Source organism: Magnolia sinica, chromosome 17, assembly GCF_029962835.1.
Source record: "Magnolia sinica isolate HGM2019 chromosome 17, MsV1, whole genome shotgun sequence".
NCBI classification, from domain to species: Eukaryota; Viridiplantae; Streptophyta; class Magnoliopsida; order Magnoliales; family Magnoliaceae; genus Magnolia; species Magnolia sinica.
The window spans coordinates 63,633,449-63,649,664 of NC_080589.1; the positions used below are offsets into that span (position 1 = coordinate 63,633,449).

At 38.4% G+C, this 16,216-nt stretch overlaps 3 protein-coding genes across 3 annotated transcripts; all 3 read left to right on the top strand.

Moving 5' to 3' along the window:
• Window positions 1–1,683: 1,683 nt before the first annotated feature.
• On the top strand, window positions 1,684–3,069 carry LOC131230577 (MDIS1-interacting receptor like kinase 2-like). Its single transcript, XM_058226481.1, has 2 exons — window positions 1,684–2,165; window positions 2,397–3,069. The coding sequence occupies exons 1-2, from the start codon at window positions 1,684–1,686 to the stop codon at window positions 3,067–3,069; spliced, it is 1,155 nt and encodes a 384-aa protein (XP_058082464.1).
• Window positions 3,070–13,243: 10,174 nt separating this feature from the next.
• LOC131230578 (probable leucine-rich repeat receptor-like protein kinase At1g35710) lies at window positions 13,244–14,416 on the top strand. Its single transcript, XM_058226482.1, has one exon. The coding sequence runs from the start codon at window positions 13,244–13,246 to the stop codon at window positions 14,414–14,416; it is 1,173 nt and encodes a 390-aa protein (XP_058082465.1).
• A 153-nt stretch (window positions 14,417–14,569) lies between these two features.
• Window positions 14,570–15,929, top strand: LOC131230579 (MDIS1-interacting receptor like kinase 2-like). The gene is made up of 4 exons (XM_058226484.1): window positions 14,570–14,929; window positions 15,038–15,209; window positions 15,408–15,491; window positions 15,724–15,929. Exons 1-4 carry the CDS (start codon window positions 14,570–14,572, stop codon window positions 15,927–15,929), a joined length of 822 nt encoding a protein of 273 aa, XP_058082467.1.
• The last annotated feature ends 287 nt before the right edge of the window (window positions 15,930–16,216 follow it).

Below are 16,216 nucleotides of genomic sequence, written 5' to 3' on the forward strand. Positions count from 1 at the left end.
GGTTTTAACATGACCATGCTAGGCTAAACCTCTTAGCTAGGGCTAAGAGGTGAAGCTTGTGGCATGATGGGTAATGTTCTACTGGTTTGATTCATGTTATGAATTGATTTGATTCTAGTTTGATTATTAAGGAATGCTTTTAGTTGTTAATGGTTTGTTGTGACTGAAATTACAATAGATCTGTGATGGCTTGAGTATTTCCTTTTTCCTCTTTGTGATTATGAAGTCAGGAAGCTCTGTTGTTTACTATCGTCTCCTGGGCATGGTTAGATGACGGCACCCTTCCTACCGTTCATACATCACTCAGATTGACCGTGAATTGGTTTAATTCTGTTGTTTACTTTGTCTCATGGGCATGGTTTTGTGATGGAATCCATTCTACTTTACACCTCTTTGATCTCTTGAAAACTAGATTAAATGAAGTTCAGAATTGATTTTCAGGTTATATCTTCCAACTGGATGAAGATGGAACTCAAAGTCCGGTTGAGTTCATGAATCGACCGTTGATCTCCCTGATCTCTACAAGTGGATCCTCTGAATCCCTAGTTTCCTTCCTCTGAATTCTTTAAGTTTTAGATTAGTATTTCACTATTATTCCTCAAAATCATTCGATTTAGATTTCATCTTAATCTAGTTCTAGTTCTAGTGAGTTTCAGATTACGTACAGGTTTCAATCCCTTGGGATTCGACCTCGGTCTCACCGAGTTTATTACTACATCACAACCCTATACTTGGGGAGTGAACAGTAACAATCTGAGTGGAACCATCCCAGCCCATATTGGCACTCTTGACAAACTCACGTTCCTTGATCTATCTGAAAATAAATTAAGTGGATCAATACCTCTGGAAATAGGGAATCTTGTGAATTTGAATGAGCTACTCTTGTCCATTAACCATCTAGATGGTTCGATCCCTTCCACTTTAGGAAACCTGACAAACCTGACGATCCTCTACCTCTTTGAAACCAACTTTCAGGTTCAATTCCCATAGAATTAGGTAATCTAAAGAATCTGGTTGAGCTAGCATTGTACCGTAACAATCTCACTGGGCCCATCTCTCCTGTGTTAGGCAATTTGAACAACCTTACAAAATTATTTCTCTACAAAAACCAACTTTCTGGTTCAATTCCTCCAGAAATAGGGAATCTGGTTAACCTCACGTACCTTGATATGTCCATTAACCTTCTAATCGGTTCCATCCCTTCCACTTTAGGAAACCTAACAAAGCTGACAGTCCTCTAAATCGGTGAAAATCAAATTTCTAGTTCCATTCCTTCCACTTTAGGAAAGTTGACCAAGCTTACTGACCTGAACCTTATTTTCTGTCAATTATTTGGTTCCCTGTCTCAAGAAATCACAAACATGACAAAATCTTTCTAAACTCTACTTGGATGGCAACAACTTCTTTGGCTATTTACCTCATTTATGCGAAGGTGGATCACTTGAAGTTTTTAATGCAGTTGACAACCACTTCATTGGTGAAATCCCAAAAAGCTTCAGAAATTGCATCAGCTTAACAAGAATGTGACTTAATGGAAACCGACTCATTCCAAATGTATCAGAAGCCTTTGGTGTATACCCATCTCTCAAATTCATGGATTTCAGTGACAACATGTTGTTTGGTGAACTCTCACCGAACTGGGGAGATTGCCGAAACTTGACAGAGCTATAATTCTCCAGAAACATGATCACCGATAGAATTCCTCCTGAGATTGGGCAATTGACGCAGCTAGGAGTACTTGCTCTTTCTTCGAACCATCTAATAGGAGAGATTCCAAAGGAATTTGGGAGGCTAACTTCTTTGTTCAACTTGACTTTAAATGATAACCAGCTTTTTGGTCAGGTACCCCAAGAGATTGGAAATCTATCCAATTTGGAGGTTCTTGACCTGTCAATGAATCACCTAAGTGGTCCAATACCACCTAAATTAGGAGATTGCTTTAAACTCCGGTATCTGAAATTGAGCGAAAATGTTTTGAATGGAAGCATTCCATTTCAGATCGGTAACCTGGAATACCTACAGGTTTTATTAGATTTAAGTCAGAACTCCCTCAATGGAGAGATATCACAACAACTTGCGAAATTGATCAGGCTGGAAAAGTTAAACCTCTCCCACAACATGTTTTCAGGCTCCATTCCGTCTTCTTTTGAAGAGATGTTTAGCTTGTAATCCATTGATTTTTCATATAATTCTTTGGAAGGTCCTCTTCCTAACAACAAAGCCTTTCAGAAGGCTCCTGCAAAGGCATTCGTAAAAAATAAAGGCTTATGTGGACAAGTGCAAGGTTTGCAACCTTGTGATGTCTCTTCAATAAGTCATAACAATGCAAGGAAAGGTCACAGAGTTTTGATCCTTATTATTCTTCCCATCTTGATGGCCTTGTTTCTTTTATTCAGAATCATTAGTATTTCTTCCATTTATTACCAAAGAAGAAGGAATATAAAGAAACAGGTTCTTGAAAGGAGCAGTGGAAATTCGTTTTCAATATGGAATTATGATGGGATTGCCGTTTTTGAAGACATTGTGGAGGCGACATACAGTTTTGATGACAAATTCTGCATCGAAACTGGAGGATATGGAAAAGTTTACAAAGCAAATCTACCAACGGGCCAGGTAGTAGCTGTGACAAAACTTCACTCATTTGAAGGTCTGGATCAATCTCATCAAAGAAGTTTTAGAAATGAGATACAAGCATTAACCATAATCTGTCATCATCGCAACATTGTGAAGCTCTATGGCTTTTATTCCCATGTTCGATGCTCGTTTCTTGTCTACGAGTACATGGAAAGGGGAACCTTGGCAAACATCCTGAGCAATGACGATAGAGATACGCAGTTGGGCTGGGCTCCAAGGGTGAAGGTTATTAAAGGTGTGTCCCATGCTATTTCTTACCTGCACCATGATTGCACCCTACCAATTGTCCATCAAGACCTATCAAGCAGCAATGTTCTGTTGAATTTGGAACTCGAGGCTTGTGTATTTGATTTTGGCACTGCACGAATGTTGATACCCGATTTGTCTAATTGGACTACACTCGCAGGCACTTATGGATACATTGTTCCAGGTTAGTTGCTAATACATTCCCCATGCTTTAATAATTTTACTAGCAACTGGTACTGTATTTTTCTTATGGTTTCGTATTTTTTTGTTGGAAATTATATAGTATAAAGTTCATGCGTTAGCTACCATACTGTTGGCGAATTTGACAATCCAGAATGACTGGAATATGAGAAAATTTGTATTTGAAAGTGTTCTATTTTCCCTCTACGATTCCTGGCTATAAGAGGCCTTGCAAAGAAACATGCAAGGGATTGTATTGTTCCAATCCCCAACTTTGTTCGGTAAAAAATTTTGAAGCATTCATGAATATTTAGAGCAAATTAATATGACCGTGCAATTGAAGATAATCATAAGAATGCTCATTCCTTTGCCGCGCTTGTTGTCCATCATTGTTACATTATGTATGTTGGACATAATGTGGCTTTATGGTAACTAACATTACCAAGTGTTATCATCTATAAAATTTGTGTTGTTGAGCATTTATTTTTAACTATCTGCCACCAATTGGATCGATATAATTCTCCATCTACAAAATGGGTCATGCTTTCAAATGGTTTGGACTAATTTAGATGCACACCAAGTGTTAATGGATAAATCGTTTCTATTTAAGAATGATTACAAAGCTCATTGCTTCTAGCCGATACTAATAAATGTTAAAATGAAGCATCAAGAAATGTGGAGTCTTGCAGTGCTTTGCCAAGAGATCCAAGAGGATGGTTGGGTTTTCTCTGTTGTACAAGGGTTCCACAACTCTATGATGCACGAAATAAGATTAATTTGGGACACATTATTTCAATGGTTTGGATCTAGAACCAGTACAATGTTGAAACATGAGCAGAATGTCGTGAAACCTTTGCTTCCCATACTTTTTGAGAGAGAGAGAGAGAGAGAGAGAGAGAGAGAGAGAGAGAGTGGAGAAATTTGGATTATTAGTCATGATGGGGCTCACAAAACTTAATAACATCAATTCTTATGTTCTCACGAGGTTAATAAGTTGGGTCACAATTTTGACCAGAATATTTGGCCCATTTTACTTGTTTGGTCCATTTACTCTATTTTACTGATCAATACCCTCAATTTGACTAGTTACTTGCCCCGATCAAGTTACATATGAGAAAGATATTGGGCATACAAGATTGATAAACAATTTGAGTGAAATTTGATAAAAACATCTAAAGTTATTTACTCTTCAATCTAAACTGGTTAGATTGTCCAAAAATGGTTAAAGGTTCAATTAGTGGATATTCTTAATAATTTAGTAAAAAATATATTTTTTTCACTGATAAATTTCAATTTCCATTTAAAAATAACATTTTTTTCAAAATGTATATTTTTTTACTCTTAAATTTTCTTTGAAAACTTTTAACAAAATATCATTTTTATTATAAATATTTCAAATTTTTTTAAAATGCAAATTCTAATTTTTTATTTTCCAAATCTGAAATTTTTTTTCAAATTTTAATTTTTTTCTCAAAAATTTCAAAATGCCAATTTTTTTCTTCAAAAACATCATTTTGTTTTCAACTTTTCATTTTTCTTTTTTAAAATGATATATATATATATATATATATATATATATATATATATATATATATATATATATATATATATATATATATATATATATATATATATATATATATATACAAAATCTCAGTGTTTTTATAAATAACTTTTTCTTTTAATTTCAAATTTTGAACATTTTCAATTATTTTTCAAACATTGTTAAAATTTTTAAACTTCTCAATATTATTTTTCATGTGATATTACAAATCATTTAAATATTAGTTTAATTTTTTTTAAAAAAAATTTCCACTCACTTGATATAAAAACAAAATAAATTTTTTTTTTTTTTGCATTTAATCAATTATTAACAATAATCTTAAATACAAATATGTACAATTAAACCACTGAAATTCTATTAAAAAACAATTCTTATACTACAAAAAAACATAAATTTCCACCATATTCTAAAAAAAGAAGAAAAACATTAATGTTTAGGTCAAAAGTCCTTTTACGATGGACCATGATTCGTCACAAAAGCAACAGAAAACCGTCGCCAATTGGTATTTTGGGCGGGAATTTGCAACTGATCATATTTGTCAAAATTTTGACCAAAATCAAAATTTGCGACGGATTTAGTCCGTCGCCAATTTACAACGGACCAAAATCCATTGCAAATCAGATTTTAGCGACGGATTTTGTCCATCGCGAAATGCCACGACGTTTGAACTACGGATTTTCAAGAAAGACGAGATTGGCGACGGATTAAATTCAACGTTAAACTAAGCGATTTTTTACAACTGACGAAGTTCGTCGCAAATTCGTGATTTTGGCTTAGTTTTTTCTAATGCACTATTTACGAGAGGCATGATACTAAGCGAGGTACAGGATGTTTAAGACCTAGATCCAAATCAAAGGGCAAGGGCAAAGAAAAATTAAAGTGCTAGAACTGCGGGATGACTAGATACATGAAGAAGGATTATACAAATCCTGAAGCGAAGAAAGAAAACTCAAAGGCGTTTTCCAAGGGAGGCCAATGTTGTCATATCTGATGAAGAGACAAGTGGAGTTAATGTTTTATCTGTGTCCATGATCGAACACTTGCACGACAATTATAGAGATGAGTGGATCATTTACATAGGAGTGTCATATTATATGACTCCTCATCGAAGTCGGTTCGCCAGTTACAGAGAATGCGATAGTGGATAGGTCTTTATGGATAATGACAATGCCTGTAATATTGTGGTTATTGGTATGGTGAGCATCAAGAGGTTTGATGAGATGGAGCGTACATTGACTGATGTTAGGCATGTTCCTGATATGAAGAATAATATGATTTCTCTTGGTGCACTTGAGGCTATAAGGTGCAAGTTCACTGGTCCTAATGGTGTCCTTAAAGTTTCAAAAGGGTCACTTGTGGTTATGAGAGTGTAAAGGCAATGAAACCTTTACAGGTTGATTGGGAGCACGTAAAAAGGTGGAGCGGCAACGGCTGTTGCAGATTTCATGTCTACACATATGTGACATGCTCGTCTGGGCCACATGAGCGAGCAGGGCATGAATGTACTATCTGATCGTTGTTTGATTTCAGCTTTTAAGAATTATGATTTAGATATATGCGAGCATTGTATATATGATAAACAATCTACATTATCTTTTAAATATGGAAAACATATATGTAAGGGAGTGTTTAATTATGTGCACTCTAACGTATGGGGGCCATCGTTAGAGGTTTCCATTAGGGGGTCGTCATGGTTTGCTTCATTCATTGATGACTACACGAAAAGTTTGGGTTTACTTCATAAAATATTAATCTGAAGTTTTCACCATATTCAAACAATGAAATGCAATTATGGAAAAATAGTCAGGGTGAAAAATAAAGGTTTTAAGGATCGACAATGATGGAGAATTTACTTCCACTGAATTTAATGAATATTACAAAGACGAAGAGATCATTAGGCACAACACAGTATGCCACATGCCTAAACAAAATGATGCGGCTGAGAGGATGAATCAAACTCTCTTGGAGATGGCCCGATGTATGTTAAGTAATGCTGCGTTGGGTAAGGACCTATGGACAAAGGCTGTTAACACGACTTACTATTTGGTAAACTGGTCTCCTTCTATAGCAATTGAATGTAAAATCTAAGAGAAAGTATGGAGTGGTCATAAGATGGACAACCCAGATTTGCACATATTTGGTTATGAGGCTTACTCTCATGTACCGTAAGTTGAGAGAAATAAGTTAGACTATAGAGTCAAAAAGTACATCTTTGTTGGCTATGGTTTGGTGTGAGAGGTTACAAGTTATTTGACAAGGTCACACGTAAGGTCATCACTAACCGTGACGTCAGATTCGATGAAAGCTCTCTATTAAAAAGAATGATCAAGAGGAGCAAGAGGAACCAGAAAGGTTGACCATAGATGTTCAGATTGACATTGATGATACTCGGTAGAGACAAATGCGTAGACAAAGGTACAGGAGCAGGTGGAGGAGCCACTTGTGAGAAGAAACCTACCATGTGATCGCAGGTTACCGGTAAGATACAAGGACGACTCTAATATCGCATGTGCTCTCATTAAAGATGAGGGAGACTCATCTACCTATTCAGGAGGCTCTTGATGAGCTTGATGCAGAAAAGTGGAATGCAGCTATGGACGATGAGATGGACTCTTTGTATAAGAACCACATATTGGAGCTGGTGGAGCTTCCAGTGGGCTGAAAAGTGATCGAATGTAAGTAGTTATTTAAAAGGAAATATGTTTATACAAAGTAAGGCTGGTAGCAAAAGGGTATGCTCAGATAGAAAGAATCGACTTCACAAAAATATTCGCGCTGGTAGTTAAGCAAGTATCTATCAGATTCGTGTTAGCGTTGGTTGCCCAATACAATTTCGAACTGGGACAGACAGATGTAAAGACTGCATTCCTGCACGGGGAGTTAGAAGAGTAGATCTACATGAAGCAGTTAGAGGGCTACGAAGTTAAAGGGACAGAACAAAAGGTTTGTAGGTTAATGAGGTCATTGTATGGCCTGAAACAATCACCTAGGCAGTGCTATAAAAAATTGATTATTTAGTGTTGAGTAAGAAATTTATTCGGGGTGAACACGATCACTGTGTCTATTACAAGACATTAAGTAATGGTAAATTCATCATCCTAGTATTGTATGTTGATGATATGTTGATCGTCAGTTATGATATGTCTGAAATCAATGTACTAAAGACTCAATTATTGGGGACATTCGAGATGAAAGATTTGAGGCCTGCAAAGAAGATTCTTAGCATAGATGTTCATAGAGATAGGAAGAGGAACAGACTTTGGTTATCACAGGCAAAATACCTTGAAAATGTGTTAATCAAAATGGGATGGACCAGGTAAAGCCAGTGTGCGTTCCCTACATAGTTCACTTCAAGCTTTCCTCAGAACAATGTCCTAAATCAAATGAGGAAAAGAAGGTTATTTCTCATGTGCCTTATTCGAATGTGGTTGGCAGTTTAATGTATGTTATGGTATGTACGAGACCAGATATTTCACAGGCAGTTGATATTGTGAGCAGATACATGTCAAACCCCGGCAAACAACATTGGGAAGTGGTGAAATGACTACTTCGATACATTCGAAACACAAAAGACTACGTCTTAACTTTTGAGAAGATAAGGGCAAAGTTAATAGGGTATGTGGATTCAGACTACGCAGGCAGTGTAAATTCCAGAAATTCGACTTCAGGTTACCCGTTCGTACTAGCGAATGGAGCAATCAGTTGGATGTCAAAACTTCGGTCTGTGGTGGCTCTTTCCACAACAGAAGCAGAGTATATGGCAGGGACGGAAGCATTTAAGGAAGGTGTTTGGTTGAGAGGCATGATAAATTAATTAAGGCTTCAGTAAGAGGCTGTGCCGATTAACTGTGATAGCGAAAGAGCTATCAATTTGGCTAAAAATTATATTTATCACTCACATACTATAAACACATTAATGTTTATCACCACTTTATTCGACAGGTGCTTGAAGAAGGAGGCGTAACTCTAGAGAAGATTCACTGGCGTGAATCTGAAAAACATGCTCACCAAGGTCGTTCCTTCGGAGAAGTTCAAGTTCTGTGTAACTTCTCTGGGCTCGACGATGGCATAAAAGGAAGACGGAGTGTGCACGAGAAGCGCTGATGAAACTATGATACAAAGTGAAGATAAGAGAAGAGGACAAAAAGCTACTCGTTTGATGATTGAAGACATGGTAAAGATTGTTGTAATAGATGTCTTAAATCAAGTCTGTTACGGAGTTTGTCAATGTCATCAACAGTCTGTTCGATGTCACCTTCGATGGCATCAAATAGCTCTCAATCCCATCGATGTCTTTTATATTTTCTTCAGTTGATTATTGGACTAACTGGGCACTTCTTCGATGCCATCGATGAGTGTTCGCTGCCATGAAGAATTTTTAGAAAATCATGTTTTGTCTCTGAATAATTGAGGTGTTAGTTCGATGCCATCGATAGGATTAGTTCGATGCCATCGACAGGCCTTCGATGACATTGACATATTCTGTGCAGATTTTTTGCAAAACTACGAAATTGCGAGATTTGTTTCCTATTTCGTTTGAGATTCTTTCCAAGGTTATATATATGGGTGTATACGGGATTGAGAGAAATATCAAGGGTTTCTAAATAGTTCTAGGGTTTCAAAGGGGTGTAGTAATGGTGAGATTCGAGGTTGTTCGAATCAGGTAAGCCTTCTCTCTTTGTAATTTCTGCTTTCATAGTGAATTTCTATCGCTTTGTGCCGTGGTTTTTTCCCGAAAGGGTTTTTCCACGTTAAAATCTGTGTTCTCTTTGTGTTTGCTTGGTACTTTTGGATTGCTATCATAGATTCATCTCTGTGTGATTTCGCCGTTTCCCCAACAAGGTCGTGATTTATATGTCGAATCTAATCCATCAATTGGATTTAGAATTTAATTTAACATTAGAATTCAGAATTTAATTTAACCTGTCATAGATTCCGGTCGCTTCTCAAGGAAGACATCGTTCAATCCTTATTGAGCTAGGAAACCGGTCATCTTGACCTTTCATAGCTTAAAATAATTTTTTCTAATTTTTTTTTTTTTCAACATCGACCTTTGGATTAGAATTCATTAATACTATGCTTTTAGATTCAATATACTTCTGAATATTTTCTCTGATACCACTTGTTGGGGAACCATGGAAGCATACAATGATGAATCAAGCAAAGTACTCTAATTGCAGCAACTAAGTTCAAACATAAACAAACCTAATTTAACATCGAAAATCCCTTACAAAAAAAAAAAAACCCCCATGGCACAAAGAGATAATAATACAATATGAAAGTAGAAAATTATAAGAGATAGAGATTAGTCGATTCAAACAAGCCTCAGATGTCTCTTACAAGTCATAGCTATGCCCTTGAAACCCTTGAACTAATTAGAAGGCCCTCTCACCTCATAATTTCACATCTCGATTACACCCATATATATAGCCTCTATGAGAATCATGATCGAAATCGGAAACAAATCTTGCACTTATGCAACTCTGCACGTGCACTCGATTTCACCTTCGAAGGCAGTTTGATGGCATTGACAATCCGTCAATTACATCAAACTCCTTTGATGACATCGAGAAAACACCAAAATGCTCCATCAATAAAACATGGATTTTCTGAATTTTTCTGATGGCATCTCCGATAAGACTTCGATGGCATTAATGACCTGTCGATGGCATTGAGTAGAACATCACAAAGTGTCCAGCAATTAAAGTGAAAATTTTAAATTTTCTCGATGACATCGAGCAGCTGTCGATGGCATCGAATGGTCTATTGATGACATCGAGAGACCATGTTGCTAAACGATTTAAGACATCGACAACAAATCACATACAAGATTTTGTCTTGGACATTTTTTACATATATTCACGTAGTATCTTGTACTCAGTTGCAGACAGTTTGAGCATGCCAAGGGTTTGAAGATTGCAAATGTAATTGTTAGCATATCTTTTTTGGATCCAACAACAGAAATGAACTTTTTAACTCTCAAAATTTACCTTGGAAGGTTTTAGTCCACCATTACTGTGGGGCTTTTAGATTGTATAGCAGAGGTGTGTGCAACAGTGGATGAGAAATCTGTAAGTGGAAAGTAATTCTATAATTTTTATTTCAAGGGATACATGTCGACTAAAAGGGCCCATATGGTATCGGGGTGGATTGAAATTCAGAAACATGCATCAATTCATCACATTTATCTGAGAGACGAATTCAGTTGTGAATTCACTTGCAAAACAGATGGATATGAATTTCTTACCAACATCTCAAGGTGGGCCCCACATACGATTGGAGCTACGTCATGGACCTCCACCCCATTTACCTCCATTCACTCCCATCCAAACGGCCCCTAACGGGATTTAGAGAGGTTGGACTTGTTCAGAGGAGAGGGTTGCCCGACTGGAAATGATGCCCACCGTAATATTTGTGACAAATCCAATGCGTCTAAAGGATTTTTTCTCATTTTAGGGCATGGACCCAAACATGAGGTAAACCAGAAGATCAAGTGGCCCACACGTAAGGAAATAGTGGGATGGAACGCCCACCATTAAAACATATTGAGGCCATCATGGGCCCACTTTGAGATATGGTTCAGTCTCAGTTTTGGGCCTACACCCTAAAATGAGGTGCAAAATAAATGGACGGAGTGGATTTCTCACAAACATCAAGGTGGATCCTCATATAGCCTGGGTTAGGTTCAGACGACAATCACTTCTAATCAATGCGCTGGCCAAAGCATATTCAAGTCCAGAGGAAGGTTGCTGGACTTTAGGTGGGCCCGGCATGATGTTTGTGACTAATCCACCCCATTCATCCAAATTTCCATCTCATTTAAGTCACGGGCCAAAAAATGAGTCAGATCTTAAGCAAGTGGGTCCCACAGCAGGTAACGTGGGATTGAAAGCCCGGTGCTGATAAATATCTTAGGGCCATCGTGGAGCCCTCTTTGAGCTTTGGATCTGCCTCGATTTTGGGCCTATGTCCTAAAATGAAGTAGAAAACCAGATGGATGGGATGGATTCATCACAAACATTAAGGTGGACCCCATGTATGGTCCAGGTTAGGTTGGCACGGCAGTCCCTACCAATCAATTGCCAACCCAAACTTTTTAAGTCAAAATGGAGGGTTGATGATTGTAGGTGGGGCCACCATAACATTTGTGACAAATCCACCAAGTTCATTGGATTTTCCCATTTGTTTTAGAGCGTTGGCCCGGTAATGAGGTAGATCCAATGATCAAGTGCGTCACACTACATGAAATAGTGGGATTGAACACCCGCCATTGAAACATCTCGGGCCATTGTAGATCCCACTTTGAGCTTTGATCTGCCTCGTTTTTGGATCATGCCCTAAAATATGGTGAAAAATAGATGGACAGGATAGATTTCTCACAAACATCAAGGTGGGCCCACATACGGTCTATTGTTATCTAGTTTCCCACGGCAATCAACGTGGCATCCATAGGTGGTGAAATTCCACCAGCGTGAGTGTGTGGGGTGTTTGTGCGTGTGTAAAAATAAAAAAAATAAAAAAATAAAAAAATTAAAAAAAAACGTGGTATCGAGGTTTGGTGTATATTTAAGACGCGAGGGAGGGTTGCTCAACCGTAGGTGGGGTCACTATGACGTTTGTGATAAATCCACTCCATTCATCTGTTTTCCATCTCACTCTAGAGCTTGGCCCAAAAATGAGAACGATCCAAAGCCAAGTGAACCAAACCAACATGAAACAGTGGGGATTCAACGCTCAGCGCTGGAACCTGGGCTACGGGATTGTTGTGACAAATCCACCACATTCATCTATTTTTCCAGCTCATTGTATGGCATGTGCCCAAATATGAGGCCCACTGGGCCAAACAACAAGAAATAGTGGGAATTGATGAGCACTCATCATTGAAGCATTCTGGGCCATTGTGGGCCTCACTTTGAGTTTTGTATTTGAATATTTTTTTTATTATCTATATCCTAAAATGAACTGGCAAAATAGGAAAAAAAAAAAAAAAAAGAACTGGCAAAATAGATGGACAAGGTGTATTTCTCACAAACATCAAGGTGGGCCCCATGTACCCTCTAGGTCAAAGGGTGGCACGCCAAGTGCAGTGAACATGTACCCTCTAGGTCAAAGGGTGGCACGCCAAGTGCAGTGAAAGGAGGGTAATTTGGACAATAGAGAAGAACAAAAACTCATTAGGTTTCGGTCCATAGCCGAAGAGAGGCAGCCAGCTATATTAAAAAGCCCACCAAAAATAGTACATTTGTTATCCATTTGCATGCTAATGGTGGGTTCCATGACCTCATTTAAGAATCCAGTTGCTACCCGCCAAACACAACGTGCACAAGCACAAACAAGCAAACAGGTGCATAAGACCATCAGAGCCGGTCTACCGAGGGCATACCATCACTAGCTGATCGAGCCCGCAAAAAGGATGGTCAGCTCAGATGCCCATACATCATGATAGAGCTAATGGAATGGGCTGATGTTTTCACAAGCTGTCCCTCATTGTGGTATCAATATTTCAATGTCTTACAAATACGCCATATAGCATCAACCTTCTATAAATACCCATCCATTGTTACAAATATAAATACCCATCCATTGTTAGTTTGTAACAGACCATAAGCAACAGCAGCCATGGCCATACATGAATCTCTCACCCTTGCTTTTCTACTCTTTTTCCTACCCTTTCGTTATTCCCCTGCAACATCACTTGCAACAGCAATACCTTCACCCGCACTCCTAGAAACACTGGCTCTCATGAAATGGAAAGCCAGCCTCTTGCCATCAAAAGCTCTCCATTCCTGGTCGCTTCCTGCTGCTAATGCTACCACCAACACAATCTCTCCATGCAAATGGATTGGGATCTCATGCAACAGCATTGGAAGTGTAACAGAGATAAGTTTACCGAGTGCAGGCCTGCAAGGTAAGCTTGATAACTTGAGCTTCTCGTCATTTCTAAACATCCGCCATCTTGATTTCAGTGACAACACACTCACTGGAACCATTCCAGCCCATATTCGCTTTCTTTACAAACTCACATTCCTCGATCTGTCTGCAAATGAAATAAGTGGATCAATACCTCTGGAAATGGGGAATCTTGTCAATCTGAATGAGCTAGACTTGTCCATGAACCATCTAGATGGTTCCATCCCTTCCACTTTAGGAAACCTGACAAAGCTGACGATCCTCTACCTCTATGATAACCACATTTCCAGTTCAATTCCTCCAGAATTAGGGAATCTAAAGAATCTGTTTGAGCTAGCACTGTACCCTAACAATCTCACTGGTCTCATACCTCCTGCTTTAGGTAATTTCAGCAACCTTACAATTTTCTATCTCTACCAGACCCAAGTTTCTGGTCCAATTCCATCAGAAATAGGAAATCTGGTTAATCTCAAGGAGCTTGACGTGTCCAGCAACCTTCTAACAGGTTCTATCCCTTACACTTTAGGAAACTTGACAAAGCTGACGATCCTCCACCTCTTTGAAAATCAAATTTCTGGTTCTATTCCTCCTGAAGTTGGGAATTTAATGAGTCGTTATGAGCTAGGATTGTACCATAACAATCTGACTGGTCCAATCCCTCCTGCTTTGGGTAATTTGACGATGCTCAGAATTTTGTATCTCTACCACAACCAAGTTTCTGGTTCAATTCCACTAGAAATAGGGAATTTGATTAATCTCAAGCAGCTTGTTATGTCCAGTAACCTTCTAATGGATTCTATCCCCTCAACTTTAGGAAACTTGACAAAGCTCACCATCCTCCACCTCTACGACAATCAAATTTCTGGTTCAATTCCTGTGTGAATAGGGAATCTGGCTAATCTCAAGTTGCTTGAGCTGGACGGTAACCTTCTAACAGGTTCTATCCCTTCCACTTTAGGAAAGTTGACCAAGCTTACTTACTTCACCCTTTTTTACTGTCAATTATCCGGTTCCCTGCCTCAAGAAATGACAAACATGACAAATCTTTCGCATCTCTGCTTAGATGGAAACAACTTCTCTGGTTATTTACCTCAGTTATGCCACGGTGGATCTCTTCAAGTGTTCGCTGCGCCAAATAATCATTTCACTGGTGTGATACCAACAAGCTTAAGAAACTGCACTAGCTTAACAAAAGTGCGACTGGATGGGAACCGACTCACAGCAAATGTATCGGAAGCCTTTGGTGTATACCCGCATCTCACGTTCATGGATGTTAGCGACAACATGTTGTTTGGTGAACTCTCACCGAACTGGGGAGAATGTCAAAACTTGACAAAGCTACAATTCTCTGGTAACGTGATCACCGGTAGAATTCCTCCCGAGATTGGGCAGTTGGTGCAGCTATGAGTGCTTGGTCGTTATTCAAACCATCTAGTAGGAGAGATTCCAAAGGAATTTGGAAGGTTGTCTTCTTTGTTCAACTTGACTTTAAATGATAATCAGCTTTCTGGTCAGGTACCCCAAGAGATTGGAAAACTATCCAATTTGGAGGAACTTGACTTGTCAATGAATCGCTTCAGTGGTCCAATACCACCTCAATTAGGGGATTGCTACAAACTCGAGTATCTGAAATTGAGCGAAAATGTTTTGAATGGAAGTATTCCTTTTGAGATCGGTAACCTCGTATACGTACAAGGCTTAGTAGATCTAAGTCATAACTTACTCAATGGAGAGATACCACAACAACTTGTGAAATTGATTAGGCTGGAAAAGTTAAACCTCTCCCACAACATGTTGTTAGGCTCCATTCCGCCTTCTTTTGAAGAGATGTTAAGTTTGCAATCTATTTATTTTTCATATAATGCTTTGGAAGGTCGTCTTTCGGATAGCAAAGCCCTTCAAAAGGCTCCTCCAGAGGCATTCATAGAAAATAAAGGCTTATGTGGTGAAGTGCAAGGTTTGTAACCTTGCCATGCCTCTTCAATAAGACATGGCAATGGGAGGAAAGGCCACAGAGTTGCGAACCTCATTATTCTTCCTATCTTAGTGGCCTTGTTTCTTCTATTAGTAATCATAAGCATTTCTTCCATTTGTTACCAAAGAAGGAATATAGAGAAACAGGTTCTTAGAAAGGAGCAGTGGAAATCCATTTTCAATATAGAATTATGATGGGATTGCCATGTTTAAAGACATCGTGGAGGCAGTAGAGGGTTTTGACGAAAAATACTGCATTGAAACTGGAGGGTATGAGAAAGTTTACAAAGCGAATATACCAACAGGCCATGTATTAGCTGTGAAGAAACTTCATCCTACTACCAAAAAATTAACCAAAGGCTACGGACTATTCTGGTTTTTGGCTATAGCTATAAACCATAACTCGTTTGCTACGGCTTAAAACCGTAGCTAAAACTGTCCAAAATGTAGTAAAAAACTAACTCCGCTAGACGTACGTATAACCTTGGATACCTCATAAGGGACTCTACGAGGCCCATTAAAATGTGTATACTCCATCTAATAAGTTTATCCATTTTTTAAGAATATTTTAGGGTAAAAACCCAAAAAAGGAAGTAGATCGAAAGCTCAAGTGGACCATACGGTAGGAAAGAGTGGAGATTAATCCATTGATTGATGGTGTGGTTCATTTAGACCTTTGATTTGCCTAGATGTTGAGTTCATTTCCTA

Excerpts from the sequence above, each read along its gene's own strand:
- LOC131230579 (XM_058226484.1), top strand. The coding sequence starts at position 14,570 with ATGACAAATCTTTCGCATCTCTGCTTAGATGGAAACAACTTCTCTGGT. Across the intron at positions 14,930-15,037 it reads CTCCCGAGATTGGGCAGTTG|CTTTCTGGTCAGGTACCCCA; the intron begins GTGCAGCTATGA and ends AATGATAATCAG. Across the intron at positions 15,210-15,407 it reads AAGTATTCCTTTTGAGATCG|GTCGTCTTTCGGATAGCAAA; the intron begins GTAACCTCGTAT and ends ATGCTTTGGAAG.
- LOC131230577 (XM_058226481.1), top strand. The coding sequence starts at position 1,684 with ATGATCACCGATAGAATTCCTCCTGAGATTGGGCAATTGACGCAGCTA. Across the intron at positions 2,166-2,396 it reads TTTGAAGAGATGTTTAGCTT|AATCATTAGTATTTCTTCCA; the intron begins GTAATCCATTGA and ends TCTTTTATTCAG.
- LOC131230578 (XM_058226482.1), top strand. The coding sequence starts at position 13,244 with ATGGCCATACATGAATCTCTCACCCTTGCTTTTCTACTCTTTTTCCTA.